Source organism: Scyliorhinus torazame, chromosome 2, assembly GCF_047496885.1.
Source record: "Scyliorhinus torazame isolate Kashiwa2021f chromosome 2, sScyTor2.1, whole genome shotgun sequence".
NCBI lineage: Eukaryota > Metazoa > Chordata > Chondrichthyes > Carcharhiniformes > Scyliorhinidae > Scyliorhinus > Scyliorhinus torazame.
The window spans coordinates 253,471,944-253,487,875 of NC_092708.1; the positions used below are offsets into that span (position 1 = coordinate 253,471,944).

At 62.7% G+C, this 15,932-nt stretch overlaps 1 protein-coding gene across 3 annotated transcripts in view; it reads right to left on the minus strand.

Annotated features, from left to right (window-relative positions):
- The window catches only part of exd2 (exonuclease 3'-5' domain containing 2), a 45,011-nt gene extending 35,585 nt beyond the window's left edge, over positions 1 to 9,426 (minus strand). For 2 of the 3 annotated variants that reach the window (XM_072486152.1, XM_072486151.1), the window contains exons 1-2: positions 9,310 to 9,426; positions 845 to 1,329 (exon numbers count right to left, since the gene is read on the minus strand). In XM_072486152.1, coding sequence (XP_072342253.1) covers positions 845 to 1,189 — 345 coding nt within the window. In that variant the 5' untranslated portion in view covers positions 1,190 to 1,329; positions 9,310 to 9,426. Of the gene's footprint in view, positions 1 to 523; positions 822 to 844; positions 1,330 to 9,309 lie in introns of those variants that run through there. The other variant, XM_072486153.1, reaches the window with a different exon arrangement.
- Positions 9,427 to 15,932: the final 6,506 nt, after the last annotated feature.

The window sequence follows — 15,932 nt, forward strand, 5'->3', positions numbered from 1 at the left end:
GACAATTTCACTTCATCCTGGGGCCTTCCAAGATTGGGAAATCGCAACATGGAAAACTGTGGAGAAAGCAGGGGATTTGGCACGTGACATAGTTGCAGCAAATAGCATAGATGCCTTGATGGGAACCTATGTTAACACATAGTAGAAAAAAGGAATAGAGGTTAAATGAAGTAAAATGGGGGGGAAGCTAGTGTGAAGCATGCCAGCATAGACCAAATGGTCTGTTTTGTGCTGTACGATATGAATATTTTTTATAAATGGTCAACTAAGGTTCAAATAGGATGCCAAAGTTACAAATAGCTCAGCCTCAGATACTGGCCATGAAGAGGGATGGAATCAGTGCCCAGGCAACAGATTACGAGGACGGAATCAAAACAAATATTTTTGATCATTCCAACAGTTACATGGATATTCCATGAAAGTTAGAAAGTTCCCTTTTCTCAAACAGTTTAAATTTGCCTGCTTTGCTGTGCATTTCTAGTGGATTTACACAATATCTTTGGAGGCATTCAGGGGAACTCACCATAAACAGCTATTCAGCTTATTAGTGGGCAGCACTCTAACCTCCAAGTTAGAAACTGCTTTAACATCAGTAGAGATTGTGTATACAGGGTGCTGGACAGGGGTTACTGAGGGACAGTGTGAGGGAGCGGGATTAACATCAATAGAGATACAATCAGCAACACAGGATGCTGGGGGAGGGGTTACTGAGTGACAGTATGAGGGAGCTGGGTATATAATTCCTCAATTCTGCCACCTTCCGCACTGGTAACAATTGCAACTAATTTGTTTTCCGTCCCCCACAGAGCATAAGAAATTGACTGAGGTTACAAGCGACACTCACCCACTCACAGTCAATTCCTATGAGTGGGTAATGTTCCAATTCTGCCTTCAGCAGTGGCCAGGCTCGTTCCCACTCAGCCTCTGACTCCACAATGAAGGTATCGGCCTGCAGCAGCTTCCCCACCAGTGGACTGGGATTGACAAAATCAGCTGCGCTGTCCGGTTGACCAGACTGCTCTTTGTCACTAGGTGTGGTGCTCTCTCCTCGTTGCACAGTCTCTCCATTCTGTCTGGCAAGAGGCTTCTTCCATTTGGGTCTTTTAAAGGCCTTCCACAAGTACAGGCAGCCCACAGCCGTGCCCAGCAATGTGGCTGCTGTCACTGCTAGGGCCTGTGGCCGGGACATGGTCTATCAGTTTTGCTGATGTCCTGATTTGGTCCACACATTACTCGTCAGGAAGGAAGGACAACAAGAAGCAAAGTTGGAGCTCCAGGCATTTCAAACCAAGTCGCCTAATGGGGTCTTCTAATAACACGATTATCAACCTGCAAAAAATAAGAATTTTAGTTAAGTCTTTTGAGACATAACATGCTTTTATGTTATACTGCCGTATAACATAAAAAATACTGCCGTTGCTGGAAATATGAAATATAAACAGAAAAGTTAAAAAATACACAGGCATCTGTGTGCTGGGGGCGGGTGGGGGAGAGAGAGACAGAGACAGACAGACACACACTGACAGACAGACAACATTTAAGGTCCCAAGGTGCTTCATCGGACACAATTTGGTGCCAATCCTTCATTATAAAGAACTTACGAGAGACCAAAAGCTTTTCAAAAGAAGGAATGTTTATGGCGTATCTCAATGGGCAGAGGGAGGTTTAGAGAGGGAATTTCAGAGCTTAAAGATGAGATGGTTGAAGGTATGGCCGACAGTGGGGCAAGAGATTTACAGATGTACAGATATTACGCAGAGTTGGAGAACTGGAGAAGTTAACTCAGTGAGGGCAAGGCAATGGAGGGATTTAAGCACAACAATGAGTGTGTTAATTGAGGCATTGCCAGACCAGAAACCAGTGAAATCCACGAGCAAAGGGGTTTTGGGTGAACAGTACTTGAAGCAAGTTTCCCCTCTCCCCCCTCGTCCCCCCTTCCCCTCCACTTCCCCTCTCCCCCTCTGTCTCCCCTTCCTCTCGCCCGCCTCGTATCCCCTTCCCCTCTCCCCCCTTGTCTCCCCTTCCCCTCAGTCTCCCCTTCCTCTCTCCCCCCTCGTCTCCCCTTCCCCTATTCCCCCTCGTCTCCCCTTCCCATCTCCCCCTCAGTCTCCCCTTCCCCTCTTCCCCCTCGTCTCCCCTTCCCCTCTCCCCCTCAGTCTCCCCTTCCCGTCTTCCCCCTCGTCTCCCCATTCCCCCCTCCCCCTCAGTCTCCCCTTCCTCTCACCCCCCTCGTCTCCCCTTCCCCCTCGTCTCCCCTTCCCCTCTCACCACCCTCGTCTCCCCTTCCCCCTCCCCCTCGACTCCCCTTCCCCTCTCCCCCTCGACTCCCCTTCCCCCCCTCATCTCCCCTTCCCCCACCCTCCTCATATCCAACTTCCCTTCCCCCTCATATCCGCCTCCCCCCTTGACACCCCCTTTCCCTATCCCGCCTCATATCGGATATCCCCTCCTCCGTCTCTCTCTCCCTTCCCCGACTCTCTCCCGCTCCCCTCGTCTCTCTCTTTCCCCCTCCCCGTCTCTTTCTCTCCCCCCTCGTCTCTCTCAACCTCCCCCTCTCTCCCCCCTCCCCCTCTCTCCCCCCTCCCCCTCTCTCCCCCCATCCCCCTCTCTCCCCCCATCCCCCGTCTCTCTCTCCCTCCCCCGTCTCTTTCTCCCCTCCCCGTCCCTCTCTCGCTACCCGCCTCTCTATCCCACTCCCCACCTCTCTTTCCCCGCCTCGCTCTCCCCCCACCCACCCCCCCCCCCCCCCACCCACCCCCCGTGTCTCCCTCCCCTCCCCGTGTCTCCCTCCACCTCACCCAGTCTCTCCCTCCCCGCCACTCTACCTACCTCTCTCTCCCTCTGTCCGCCTCTCTATCTCCCTCTCTCCCCCTCCCCACCTCGCTCTCGCCCCACCTCCCCGCCTCGCTCTCACCCAACCTCCCCGCCTCGCTCTCGCCACCCCCTCCAAGTCTCGCTCTCTCCCCCCCTCCCCGCCTCGCTCTCTTCCCCCCCCCTCGCTCTCTCCCCCCTCTCCGCCTCGCTCTCTCCCCCCCCTCCCCGCCTCGCTCTCTCGCCCCCGTCCCCGCCCTCTCGCCCCCGTCCCCGCCTCGCTCTCTCTCACCCCGTCCCCGCCTCGCTCTCTCTCACCCCCTCCCCGCCTCGCTCTCTCTCACCCCCTCCCCGCCTCGCTCTCTCTCACCCCCTCCCCTTCTCGCTCTCTTACCCCCCTCCCCGCCTCGCTCTCTCCTCCCCTCCCCGCCTCGCTCTCTCCCCCCGCCTCGCTCTCTCCCCCCCCTCGCCGCCTCGCTCTCTACCCCCTCCTCCCCGCCTCGCTCTCTACCCCCTTCTCCCTGCCTCGCTCTCTCCCCCCTTCGCTCTGCCCCCCCGCCTCGCTCTCCCCCCCCCACCTCGCTCTCCCCCCCCCCCCCCCGCCTCGCTCTCTCCCCCCATCCCCGCCTCGCACTCCCCTCCCCTCCCCTCCCCTCCCCGCCTCGCTCTCTCCCTCCCCCCTCCCCGCCTCGCTCTCTCCCCCCCTCCCCGCCTCGCTCTCTCCCCCCCTCCCCGCCTCGCTCTCTCCCCCCCTCCCCGCCTCGCTCTCTCCCCCCCTCCCGGCCTCACTCTCTCCCCCCCTCCCTCTTCCCCCCTCCCCGCCTGGTTCCCTCCCCCCCTCCCCGCCTGGCTCTCACCCCCCCTCCCCGCCTGGCTCTCACCCCCCCTCCCCGCCTGGCTCTCTCACCCCCCTTGCTCTCGCCCTCCCTCCCCGCCTCGCTCTCTCCCCCCCTTGCTCTCGCCCTCCCTCCCCGCCTCGCTCCACTCCCCGCCTCGCTCTCTCCCCACTCCCCGCCCGGCTCTCTCCCCCCCCTCCCCGCCCCGCTCTCTCCCCCCCTCCCCGCCTCGCTCTCTCCCCCCCCCTCCCCGCCTCGCTCTCTCCCCCCCTCGCCGCCTCGCTCTCTCCCCTCCTCGCCGCCTCGCTCTCTCCCCTCCTCCCCGCCTCGCTCTCTCCCCTCCTCCCCGCCTCGCTCTCTCCCCTCCTCCCCGCCTCGCTCTCTCCCCTCCTCCCCGCCTCGCTCTCTCCCCTCCTCCCCGCCTCGCTCTCTCCCCCCCTCCCCGCCTCCCTCTCTTCCCCCCCTCCCCGCCTCCCTCTCTTCCCCCCCCTCCCCGCCTCGCTCACTCCCCCCCCTCCCCGCCTCGCTCACTCCCCCCCCCTCCCCGCATCGCTCTCCCCCCCCCTCCTCCCCACCTCGCTCTCCCCCCCCCTCCTCCCCACCTCGCTCTCCCCCCCCCCCTCCTCCTCCCCACCTCCTCCTCCCCACCTCCTCCTCCCCACCTCGCTCTCTCCCCCTCCCGCTCTCTCCCCCCCTCGCTCTCCCCCCCTTGCTCTCGCCCCACCTCCCGGCCTCGCTGTCTCCCTCCCCCCCTCGCTCTCGCCCCCTCTGCCCCTCTCCCCCCCTCGCTCTCCCCCCCCTCGCTCTCCCCCCCTTGCTCTCGCCCCACCTCCCGGCCTCGCTGTCTCCCTCCCCCCCTCGCTCTCGCCCCCTCTGCCCCTCTCCCCCCCTCGCTCTCCCCCCCCTCGCTCTCGCCCCACCTCCTGGCCTCGCTCTCTCCCTCCCCCCCTCGCTCTCGCCCCACCTCCCCGCTTCGCTCTCGCCCCCTCTGCCCCTCTCCCCCCCTCGCCCCTCTCTCCCCCTCCCCGCCTCGCTCTCACCCCCCTCCCCGCCCTCTCCACCTTGCTCTCTCTCCCCCCTCCCCACCTCGCTCTCTCTCCCCGCCTCGCTAACTCCCCCGCTCGCTCTCTCCCCCCCCCCTCGCGCTCTCCCCCCCTCGCGCTCTCCCCCCCTCGCGCTCTCCCCCCTCGCGCTCTCCCCCCCTCGCGCTCTCCCCCCCTCGCGCTCTCCCCCCCCTCGCGCTCTCCCCGCCTCCGCACCTCACTCTCATCCCCTCTCTCCCCTCGCTCTTTGCCCCCCTCGCTCTCCCCTCCCCTCTCGCTCTCTCCACCACCTCCCCGCCTCGCTCTGCCCCCCCCGCTTCGCTCTCCCCCCCCCCCCCCGCCTCGCCCTCCTCCCCCCCCCCCGCCTCGCCCTCCCCCCCGCCTCGCTCTCTCTCCCCCCCCCCCTCGGCCTCGCCCTCCCCCCCGCCTCGCTCTCTCCCCCCCGCCTCGCTCTCTCCCCCCCGCCTCGCTCTCTCCCCCCCGCCTCGCTCTCTCCCCCCCGCCGCTCTCTCCCCCCCCCCTCGCTCTCTCCCCCCCCCTCGCTCTCTCCCCCCCCCTCGCTCTCTCCCCCCCCCTCGCTCTCTCCCCCCCCCTCGCTCTCTCCCCCCCCCTCGCTCTCTCCCCCCCCCGCCTCCCTCTCTCCCCCCATCCCCGCCCCGCTCTCTCCTCCCCTCACCGCCTCGCTCTCTCCCCCCCTCACCGCCTCGCTCTCTTCCCCCCCGCCTCGCTCTCTCCCCCCCCCTCGCTCTCGCCCCCCCCCCCGCCTCCCTCTCTCCCCCCATCCCCGCCCCACTCTCACCTCTCCTCACCGCCTCGCTCTCTCCCCCCCTCACCGCCTCGCTCTCTCCCCCCCCCTCGCCCTCTCTCCCCCCATCCCCGCCCCGCTCTCACCTCCCCTCACCGCCTCGCTCTCTTCCCCCCCCCCCCGCTTCGCTCTCTTCCCCCCCCCCCCGCCTCACTCTCTCTCCCCCTCCCTCTGCCCCCCTCCCCGCCTGGTCCTCTCCCCCCCTCCCCGCCTGGCTCTCTCGCCCCCCCCTCGCTCTCGCCCTCCCTCCCCGCCTCGCTCCACTCCCCGCCTCGCTCTCCCCACTCCCCGCCTCGCTCGCTCTCCCCGCCTCGCTCGCTCTCCCCACTCCCCGCCTCGCTCTCTCTCCCCACTCCCCGCCTCGCTCTCTCTCCCCACTCCCCGCCTCGCTCTCTCTCCCCACTCCCCGCCTCGCTCTCTCTCCCCACTCCCCGCCTCGCTCTCTCTCCCCACTCCCCGCCTCGCTCTCTCTCCCCACTCCCCGCCTCGCTCTCTCTCCCCACTCCCCGCCTCGCTCTCTCTCCCCACTCCCCGCCTCGCTCTCTCTCCCCACTCCCCGCCTCGCTCTCTCTCCCCACTCCCCGCCTCGCTCTCTCTCCCCACTCCCCGCCTCGCTCTCTCTCCCCACTCCCCGCCTCGCTCTCTCTCCCCACTCCCCGCCTCGCTCTCTCTCCCCACTCCCCGCCTCGCTCTCTCTCCCCACTCCCCGCCTCGCTCTCTCTCCCCACTCCCCGCCTCGCTCTCTCTCCCCACTCCCCGCCTCGCTCTCTCTCCCCACTCCCCGCCTCGCTCTCTCTCCCCACTCCCCGCCTCGCTCTCTCTCCCCACTCCCCGCCTCGCTCTCTCTCCCCACTCCCCGCCTCGCTCTCTCTCCCCACTCCCCGCCTCGCTCTCTCTCCCCACTCCCCGCCTCGCTCTCTCTCCCCACTCCCCGCCTCGCTCTCTCTCCCCACTCCCCGCCTCGCTCTCTCTCCCCACTCCCCGCCTCGCTCTCTCTCCCCACTCCCCGCCTCGCTCTCTCTCCCCACTCCCCGCCTCCCGCTCTCTCCCCCCCCTCCCGCTCTCTCCCCCCCCTCCCGCTCTCCCCCCCCCCCTCCCGCTCTCCCCCCCCCCCCCGCTCTCCCCCCCCCCCGCTCTCCCCCCCCCCCTCCCGCTCTCCCCCCCCCCCCGCTCTCCCCCCCCCCCTCCCGCTCTCCCCCCCCCCTCCCGCTCTCCCCCCCCCCCCGCTCTCCCCCCCCCTCCCGCTCTCCCCCCCCCCCCTCCCGCTCTCCCCCCCCCCCTCCCGCTCTCTCCCCCCCCCCTCCCGCTCTCTCCCCTCCCCCTCCCGCTCTCCCCCCCCCCTCCCGCTCTCCCCCCCCCCTCCCGCTCTCCCCCCCCCCCTCCCGCTCTCCCCCCCCCTCCCGCTCTCCCCCCCCCCTCCCGCTCTCCCCCCCCCCCTCCCGCTCTCCCCCCCTCCCTCCCGCTCTCCCCCCCCTTCCCGCTCTCCCCCCCCCCCCTCCCGCTCTCCCCCCCCCCCCTCCCGCTCTCCCCCCCCCCTCCCGCTCTCCCCCCCCCCCCCTCCCGCTCTCTCCCCCCCCCTCCCGCTCTCCCCCCCCCTCCCCGCCTCGCTCTCCCCCCCCTCGGTCTCTCCCGCCCTCACTCTTTCCCCCCCTCGCTCTCCCCCCTCCCCGCCTTGCACTCTTCCCCCCTCCCCGCCTCACGCTCTGCCCCTCTCCCCACCTCACGCTCTTCCCCCCCTCCCTCTCTCCTCTCCCCCCCCACCCTCCCCCTCTCCTCCCCTCCCCGCCTTGCTCTCTCCCCCTCGCCCTCTCTCCCCCCCCACCTCGCTCTCTTCCCCCCCTCCCCCTCCTCCCGCTCCCCCCCCCCCACCCTCCCCACCTCGCTCTCTTCCCCCCCTCCCCCCCCCTCCCCCTCACGCGCTCTCTCCCCCCCCCCCACTCCCCACTCCCCGCCTCGTGCTCTCCCCCCCTCGCGCTCTCCCCCTCTCCCCGCCTCGCTCTCCCCCCCCCCCCCCCGGTCTCTCCCGCCCTCACTCTTTCCCCGCCTCGCTCTCTCCCCCTCCCCGCCTCGCGCTCTCCCCCTCCCCGCCTCGCTCTCTCCCCCTCCCCGCCTCGCTCTCTCTCCCCCCCCATCTCTCTCTCCTCCCCCCCCCATCTCTCTCTCCTCACCCCCCCATCTTCTCTCTCTCCCCCCCCAATCTCGCTCTCTCTCCCCCCATCTCTCTCTCTCTCCCCTCTCCCATCTCTCTCTCCTCTCCCCCCCCCATCTTCTCTCTCTCCCCCCCCCCATCTCTCTCTCCCCCCCCCCCCATCTTCTCTCTCTCCCCCCCATCTCTCTCTCTCCTCTCCCCCCCATCTTCTCTCTCCTCTCCCCCTCCATCTTCTCTCTCCTCTCCCCCCCCATCTTCTCTCTCTCCCCCCCCCCATCTCTCTCTCTCTCCCCCCATCTCTCTCTCTCTCCTCTCCCATCTCTCTCTCCTCTCCCCCCCCCATCTTCTCCCTCTCCCCCCCCATCTTCTCCCTCTCCCCCCCCATCTTCTCCCTCTCCCCCCCCATCTTCTCTCTCTCCCCCCCATCTTCTCTCTCTCCCCCCCCATCTTCTCTCTCTCCCCCCCCCATCTTCTCTCTCTCCCCCCCCCATCTTCTCTCTCTCCCCCCCCATCTTCTCTCTCTCTTCCCCCATCTCTCTCTCTCTCTTCCCCCATCTCTCTCTCTCTCTTCCCCCATCTCTCTCTCTCTCCCCCCATCTCTCTCTCTCTCCCCCCATCTCTCTCTCTCTCCCCCCATCTCTCTCTCTCTCCCCCCATCTCTCTCTCTCCCCCATCTCTCTCTCTCTCCCCCCATCTCTCTCTCTCTCCCCCCATCTCTCTCTCTCTCTCCCCCCATCTCTCTCTCTCTCTCCCATCTCTCTCTCTCTCTCCCCCCATCTCTCTCTCTCTCTCTCTCCCCCCATCTCTCTCTCTCTCCCCCCCCATCTCTCTCTCTCTCCCCCCCATCTCTCTCTCTCTCCCCCCCCATCTCTCTCTCTCTCTCCCCCCCCCATCTCTCTCTCTCTCTCCCCCCATCTCTCTCTCCCCCCATCTCTCTCTCTCTCTCCCATCTCTCGCTCTCTCTCCCACTCCATCTCTCTCTCTCTCCCCCTCCATCTCTCTCTCTCTCTCCCCCTCCATCTCTCTCTCTCTCTCCCCCTCCATCTCTCTCTCTCTCTCCCCCTCCATCTCTCTCTCCCCCCTCCATCTCTCTCTCTCTCTCCCCCTCCATCTCTCTCTCTCTCTCCCCCTCCATCTCTCTCTCTCTCTCCCCCTCCATCTCTCTCTCTCTCTCCCCCTCCATCTCTCTCTCCCCCCTCCATCTCTCTCTCTCTCTCCCCCTCCATCTCTCTCTCTCTCCCCCTCCATCTCTCTCTCTCTCTCCCCCTCCATCTCTCTCTCTCTCTCCCCCTCCATCTCTCTCTCTCTCTCCCCCTCCATCTCTCTCTCTCTCTCCCCCTCCATCTCTCTCTCTCTCCCCCCTCCATCTCTCTCTCCCCCCTCCATCTCTCTCTCCCCCCTCCATCTCTCTCTCCCCCCTCCATCTCTCTCTCCCCCCTCCATCTCTCTCTCCCCCCTCCATCTCTCTCTCCCCCCCTCCATCTCTCTCTCCCCCCTCCATCTCTCTCTCCCCCCCTCCATCTCTCTCTCTCTCTCTCCCCCCTCCATCTCTCTCTCTCTCCCCCTATATCTCTCTGCGTTTCAATTTATCATCCTATCGCTCACAATCTCTCTATCTGTATGGTATATATGTATCTTTATATTATATTTATCTCTCTCCATTACCGCTCTGAAGCTCCTCTGCTGCTGCTGAACAAAGACACATCGCTGTGTGAAGGATGGTTCTCTCTCAGCTCCATTGGTCCTCCCGAGGTCACACCAGTCCTCCCAGTGCTGCACATGTGCAAATCCTCTATTTAACTTCTCTCTTTTGTCATACCAGAGCGAACAGGAGATAGTTCCAGTGATTGCCGTGGCACAGCAGTGAGATATGCGCGAGACTTGTGCCGTACATCGCAACATTGAGAACAGCCTGCAACTCGTGACCAGGTTCTTAGCTGCGATGGAGAGGGAGAGTCACTTGCACATGCCCAGTTTTTGTTAGCCATGGCTACTCGATCCTTCCAGTTTTGGGCACATGCCCTGGCCCCTCTGAACCATATGCCCTCGCACCTTCAGGTAGTCCGACCTGACGTTGGATGGGATCAAGAATCAGTCAGCCCAGCACCCAAACAACATGGTCTCCCTCTTGCCATGCTTTACTTTGCCTCTTGAGGCCAGTTCGAAATGGTTCAGACGCTCACCAGTCAGCACACTGATATTTGAGCAGAAGCTGTTACTGTTGTCCGTATATACAGGGAACCTTTGACGTGAGCATCTCCACGGCCTAGGATTGTCACCCATCCAAGGCCTACATCCTTCAGATCGACTTGGCAAGATTTGATGCAGCGGATGAACAAGATGGGGAGAGTGGAAATCCCTGCCTGACTCCAGATTTAACCAGAAAGCATTCTAATTCCCATCCCACAAGAGATATATCTGCTGTATCAGTAAGACAAACATCAATTTTGAGTGCCAGAGGCATAGACTGAGTCCAGTGACACCCATTCTCCAGCCAGGTTGTGCTGACCATTTGACATCAAGTGGAGGAGAGGTCTGGTGGTGCAGTGGTAGTGCCCCCTACCTCCAGAGCAGAAGCACTGAGTATGAGTCCAATTCCAGACGTTTATGGCCATAGAAGGAGCATTCGTTTTTTTCTTAAGTGCTTTTATTAAAGTTTTTCATTTTATACTATTCAAAATAAACCAATCTATGTGGACCAGATACAATTTACAAAAGCTCAACATTGGAAGTAACCCCCCACCCCCACTTTTTGTAATTTAAAAATATTTTTATTGGGATGCATAGTTTGCAAAAGGTGATTGTCCTGTGTTTATATTTGTATAGTTCTTTTCCCCTCCCTCTTCCCTTCCCCCCCTCTTCCCCTCCCCCCTCTTCCCCTCCCCCCTCTTCCCCTCCCCCCCCTCTTCCCCTTCCCCCCCTCTTCCCCTTCCCCCCCTCTTCCCCTTCCCCCCCTCTTCCCCTTCCCCCCCCCTCTTCCCCTTCCCCCCCTCTTCCCCTTCCCCCCCCCTCTTCCCCTTCCCCCCCCTCTTCCCCCCCCCTCTTCCCCTTCCCCCCCCTCTTCCCCTTCCCCCCCCCTCTTCCCCTTCCCCCCCCCTCTTCCCCTTCCCCCCCCTCTTCCCCTTCCCCCCTCTTCCCCTCCCCCCCTTCCCCCCCCCTTCCCCCCCCCCTTCCCCCCCCCTTCCCCCCCCCCTTCCCCCCCCCCCTTCCCCCCCCCCTTCCCCCCCCTCTTCCCCTCCCCCCCCTCTTCCCCTCCCCCCCCCTCTTCCCCTCCCCCCCCCTCTTCCCCTCCCCCCCCCTCTTCCCCTCCCCCCCCTCTTCCCCTCCCCCCCCTCTTCCCCTCCCCCCCTCTTCCCCCCTCTTCCCCTTCCCCCCTCTTCCCCCCTTCCCCTTTCCCCCCTCTTCCCCTTCCCCCCCTCTCTTCCCCTTCCCCCCTCTTCCCCTTTCTCCCCCCTCCCCTTTCTCCCCCCTCCCCTTTCTCCCCCCTCCCCTTTCTCCCCCCTCCCCTTTCTCCCCCCTCCCCTTTCTCCCCCCTCTTCCCCTTCCCCCCCTCTTCCCCTTTCCCCCACTCTTCCCCTTCCCCCCCTCTTCCCCTTCCCCCCTCTTCCCCTTCCCCCCTCTTCCCCTTTCCCCCCCCCTCTTCCCCTTCCCCCCCTCTTCCCCTTCCCCCCCTCTTCCCCTTCCCCCCCTCCTCTTCCCCTTCCCCCCTCCTCTTCCCCTTCCCCCTCCTCTTCCCCTTCCCCCCTCCTCTTCCCCTTCCCCCCTCCTCTTCCACTTCCCCCCTCCTCTTCCCCTTCCCCCCTCCTCTTCCCCCCCCTCTTCCCCTTCCCCCCCTCTCTTCCCCTTCCCCCCTCTCTTCCCCTTCCCCCCTCTCTTCCCCTTCCCCCTTCTCTTCCCCCCCCTCTCTTCCCCTTCCCCCCCTCTCTTCCCCTTCCCCCCCTCTCTTCCCCTTCCCCCCTCTCTTCCCCTTCCCCCCCCCCTCTTCCCCTTCCCCCCCTCTTCCCCTTCCCTCCCCCCCTCTTCCCCTTCCCTCCCCCCCCTCTTCCCCTTCCCTCCCCCCCCTCTTCCCCTTCCCTCCCCCCCCTCTTCCCCTTCCCTCCCCCCCCCTCTTCCCCTTCCCTCCCCCCACCTCTTCCCCTTCCCTCCCCCCACCTCTTCCCCTTCCCTCCCCCCACCTCTTCCCCTTCCCTCCCCCCCCTCTTCCCCTTCCCTCCCCCCCCCTCTTCCCCTTCCCTCCCCCCCCCCCTCTTCCCCTCCCCCCCCCTCTTCCCCTTCCCCCCCTTGGCCCCGCTGGCTGTCCCCTCTCCTCGCTCTTGGGAGTTCCTTTGAGGTCTTGTTCTATTTTTTTTTTCTTGCTTGTGCCTGCCCGGTTGGTATGGCTTTTCCACCTGGGGGGTTAGGTTGGTGCCCCTCCCCTCCCCGTACAGGGCGGTTCAGCCTTGGCCGGCCCACATTTTGTCCTGTGGCCCTTCGTCCCTGCCAGAGGGCCCTGTCTTTGTGGCCTTGCTCTTGGACCCCTGTTGTCTATTCCTGCTGTTTCCCCCCCCTCTCTCCCTGTCCTCCTCTCCATCTTCTTTCCTCCCTCTTCCTGTTCCTTGGCATCTAGTTGGCTCCTGTGTGGATCCCCCTCCCCTCGCTCTATTGGCTGTTGGCTTCAGACAGACCTTGGAACAAGTTGGTGAATGGCTTCCAGGTTATGTGGAAGCTCTCCTCTGACCCTTGGATGGTGATGCATTTTCAATTACGACGAGACGAGAGTAGAGAGTAATCGAGGCTTTATTAAGCAGAGATGTGTTGCCTCCTGCAGCTGCTACCGAAATGGCAGCAGCTCGGTGAGCACACACATTTATACTCCACCTACTGGGCGGAGCCAGCAGGCAGGGATCTACCCTCGTACCTGTAGTACAGGAGCCTTACCGTATTACCTCTAATGCACATATTATACAAACAGTGGTGACTACCACATTCACCTCCTGTTTAAAAAAAAGGCCAGTGGGGGTGGTGGAAAAAATATTTACAGGTATGTGATAATTTTTAAAGTACAGTTTGGTGGAAGTTTACAAATTTAGCCGGTCGGGTGCCTTGATCCTCCGCTGTGAGCGGCGCAGTCCCTGTGGTGATGCAGGCGCCGGCTTGGTCGCCTGTGACTCCGGGAGCGTGTAGTCCTCATCTTCATCCCCGGGTGGAACCAATGGGAGGACGGATCGTCCTGGGACGGGGGCTGTAGTGAGATGCGCTGGGGGGAGGATGGGTGGCGCCGGGGCAATCGGAGGAGTGGTGGGGAACCAGCTGGTGCCAGGTCCCTGAGGGAGACTGTGTCCTGGCGGCCGTCGGGTACGCCACGTAGGCGTACTGCGGGTTCGCATACAGCAGCTGTACCCTTTTGACCAACGGGTCTGCCTTGTGGAGCCACACGTGCTTGTGGAGGAGGACGGTTCCTGGAACTGCCAGCCACGTTGGGAACAAAACCCTGGAGGTGGACTTCCTAGGGAAGGCAAGGAGATGTTCATGGGGGGTTTCATTAGTTGCAGTGCAAAGTAGCGATCGGATGGAGTGGAGCGCATTGGGGAGGACCTCCTGCCAGCGGGAAACCGAGAGATTTTTAGACCGTAGCGCCAGCAGGACTCCCTCTCCCTCTGCCCCTTTCCCCAGGGGTTGTAGCTGGTCGTCCTGCTCGAGGCAATGCCCTTGCTGAGCAGGAACTGACACAGCTCGTCACTCATAAAAGAGGATCCCCGGTCGCTGTGGACGTAAGCGGGGAAACCGAACAGGGTGAAGATGCTATTGAGGGCTTTGATGACTGTGGCAGATGTCATAGAATTTTTTTCATAGAATTTACAGTGCAGAAGGAGGCCATTCGGCCCATCGAGTCTGCACCGGCTCTTGGAAAGAGCACCCTACCCAATCCCACACCACCCTATCCCCATAACCCAGTAACCCCACTCAACCAACGCTAAGGGCAATTTCGGACACTAAGGGCAATTTAGCATGGCCAATCCACCTAACCTGCACATCTTTGGACTGTGGGAGGAAACCGGAGCACCCGGAGGAAACCCACGCACACACGGGGAGAACGTGCAGACTCCGCACAGACAGTGACCCAGCCGGGAATCGAACCTGGGACCCTGGAGCTGTGAAGCAATTGCGCTAACCGCTATGCTACCGTGCTGCCCTAATCATATCATGTCATATCAGGGCATGGGATGGCGAATGGGAATCTGGAGTATTCATTGACCACGTTCAGGAAGTACATGTTTCGGTCGGAGGAGGGGAAGGGCCCTTTGAAGTCCATGCTGAGGCGTTTAAAGGGACGGGAGGCCTTCACCAGGTGTGCTCAGTCTGGCTGGTAGAAGTGAGGTTTGCACTCCGCGCAGACCTGGCAGTCTTTGGTGACCGCCCTGACTTCCGCAATGGAGGAGGGTAGGTTGCGGGCCTTTATGAAGTGAAAGAACTGGGTGACCCCTGGGTGACAGACCATCGTGTAGGGCCCGGATTCGGTCCACTTGTGCGCTGGCAAATGTACCTCGGGATAGGGCATCGGGGGGTTCGTTGAGCTTACCGGGGCGATACAAAATTTTGTAATTGTAGGTGGAGAGCTCGATCCTCCACCTCAAGATTTTATCATTTTTGATCTTGCCCCGCTGTGTATTATTGAACATGAAGGCAACCGACCGTTGGTCAGTGAGGAGAGTGAATCTCCTGCCGGCCAGGTAATGCCTCCAATGCCGCACAGCTTCTACGATAGCTTGGGCCTCCTTTTCGACAGAGGAGTGCCGAATTTTGGAGGCATGGAGGGTGCGGGAAAAGAATGCCACGGGTCTGCCTGCCTGGTTGAAGGTAGCAGCCAGAGCGACGTCTGATGCGTCGCTCTTGACCTGAAAGGGAAGGGTCTCGTCGGCTGCGTGCATCGCAGCCTTGGCGATGTCCGCCTTGATATGGTTGAAGGCCTGGCGGGCCTCAGCCATCAGGGGGAAAAACTGTGGAGTGGATGAGTGGGCGAGCCTTGTCCACATAATTAGGGACCCAATGGGCATAATAGGAGAAGAACCCCAGGCATCATTTAAGGGCCTTGGGGCAGTGGGGGAGAGGGAGTTCCATGAGGGGACGCATGCGGTCTGGGTCAGGCCATAGGACTTCATTTTGCACAACATAGCCAAGGATGGCTAAGCGGTTGGTGCTGAATACGCACTTCTCCTTGTTATACGTGAGGTTCAGGAATTTGGCGGTGGGGAGAAATTTGAAAAGGTTAGCGTTGTGGTCCTGCTAGTCGTAGCCGCAGATGGTGACGTTATCTAGATACGGGAAGGTGGCCTGCAGTACGTACCAGTCAACCATTCGGTCCATCTACCGTTGGAAGACTGAGACCCCATTAGTGAGGCCGAAAGGAACCCCAAGGAAGTGGTAAAGGCGGCCGTCTGCTTCGAACGCAGTGTATTGGCGGTCCGCCTTGCGGATGGGGAGCTGGTGGTAGGCAGCTTTCAGGTCCACTGTCGAGAAGACCCAGTACTGTGCAATCTGATTGACCATATCAAATATGCATGGGAGGGGGTACACGTCGAGCTGCGTGTACCGGTTGATGGTCTGACTAGTCAACAACCATCCTGTGTTTCTCCCCAGTCTTTACAACTACCACTTGGGCTCTCCAGGGGCTGTTGCTGGCCTCAATGATGCCTTCCCGCAGTAGCCGCTGGACCTCTGACCTGATGAAGGTCCTGTTCTGGGCACTGTACCGTCTGCTCCTGGTGGCGACGGGCTTGCAATCCGGGATGAGGTTTGCAAACAGGGAAGGTGGGTCGACCTTAAGGGTCGTGAGGCCGCATATGGTGAGGGGTGGTAGGGGTATGCCAAATTTTAGAGTTAGACTTTGGAGGTTGCACTGGAAGTCCAGGCCGAGTAACAGGGCAGCGCAGAGGTGGGGGAGGACGTAGAGCCGGAAGTTGCTGAACTCTATGCCCTGGACGGTGAGGGTGGCGATGCAGTACCCCCGGATTTCCACGGAATGGGATCCGGAGGCCAGAGAGATTCTCTGGGTAACGGGGTGTACCGTGAGGGAGCAGCGCCTTACTGTAGTGTGGTGGATGAAATTCTCCGTTCTCCCGGAGTCAAGAAGGCAAGGTGTCTTGTGGCCATCGACTTTCACCGTCGTCGTCGCGGTTGCGCAGCCGGGACTGATCGAGCGTGATGGAGGCGAGCTGCGGCTGGTGTTGGTGGGCCCCGGGCTGGTCGGCGGCTGTGGCGGGCGATGAGCAGCCAGATGAGGTGCCCGACGAGCAGGGGTCCTGAGGCGC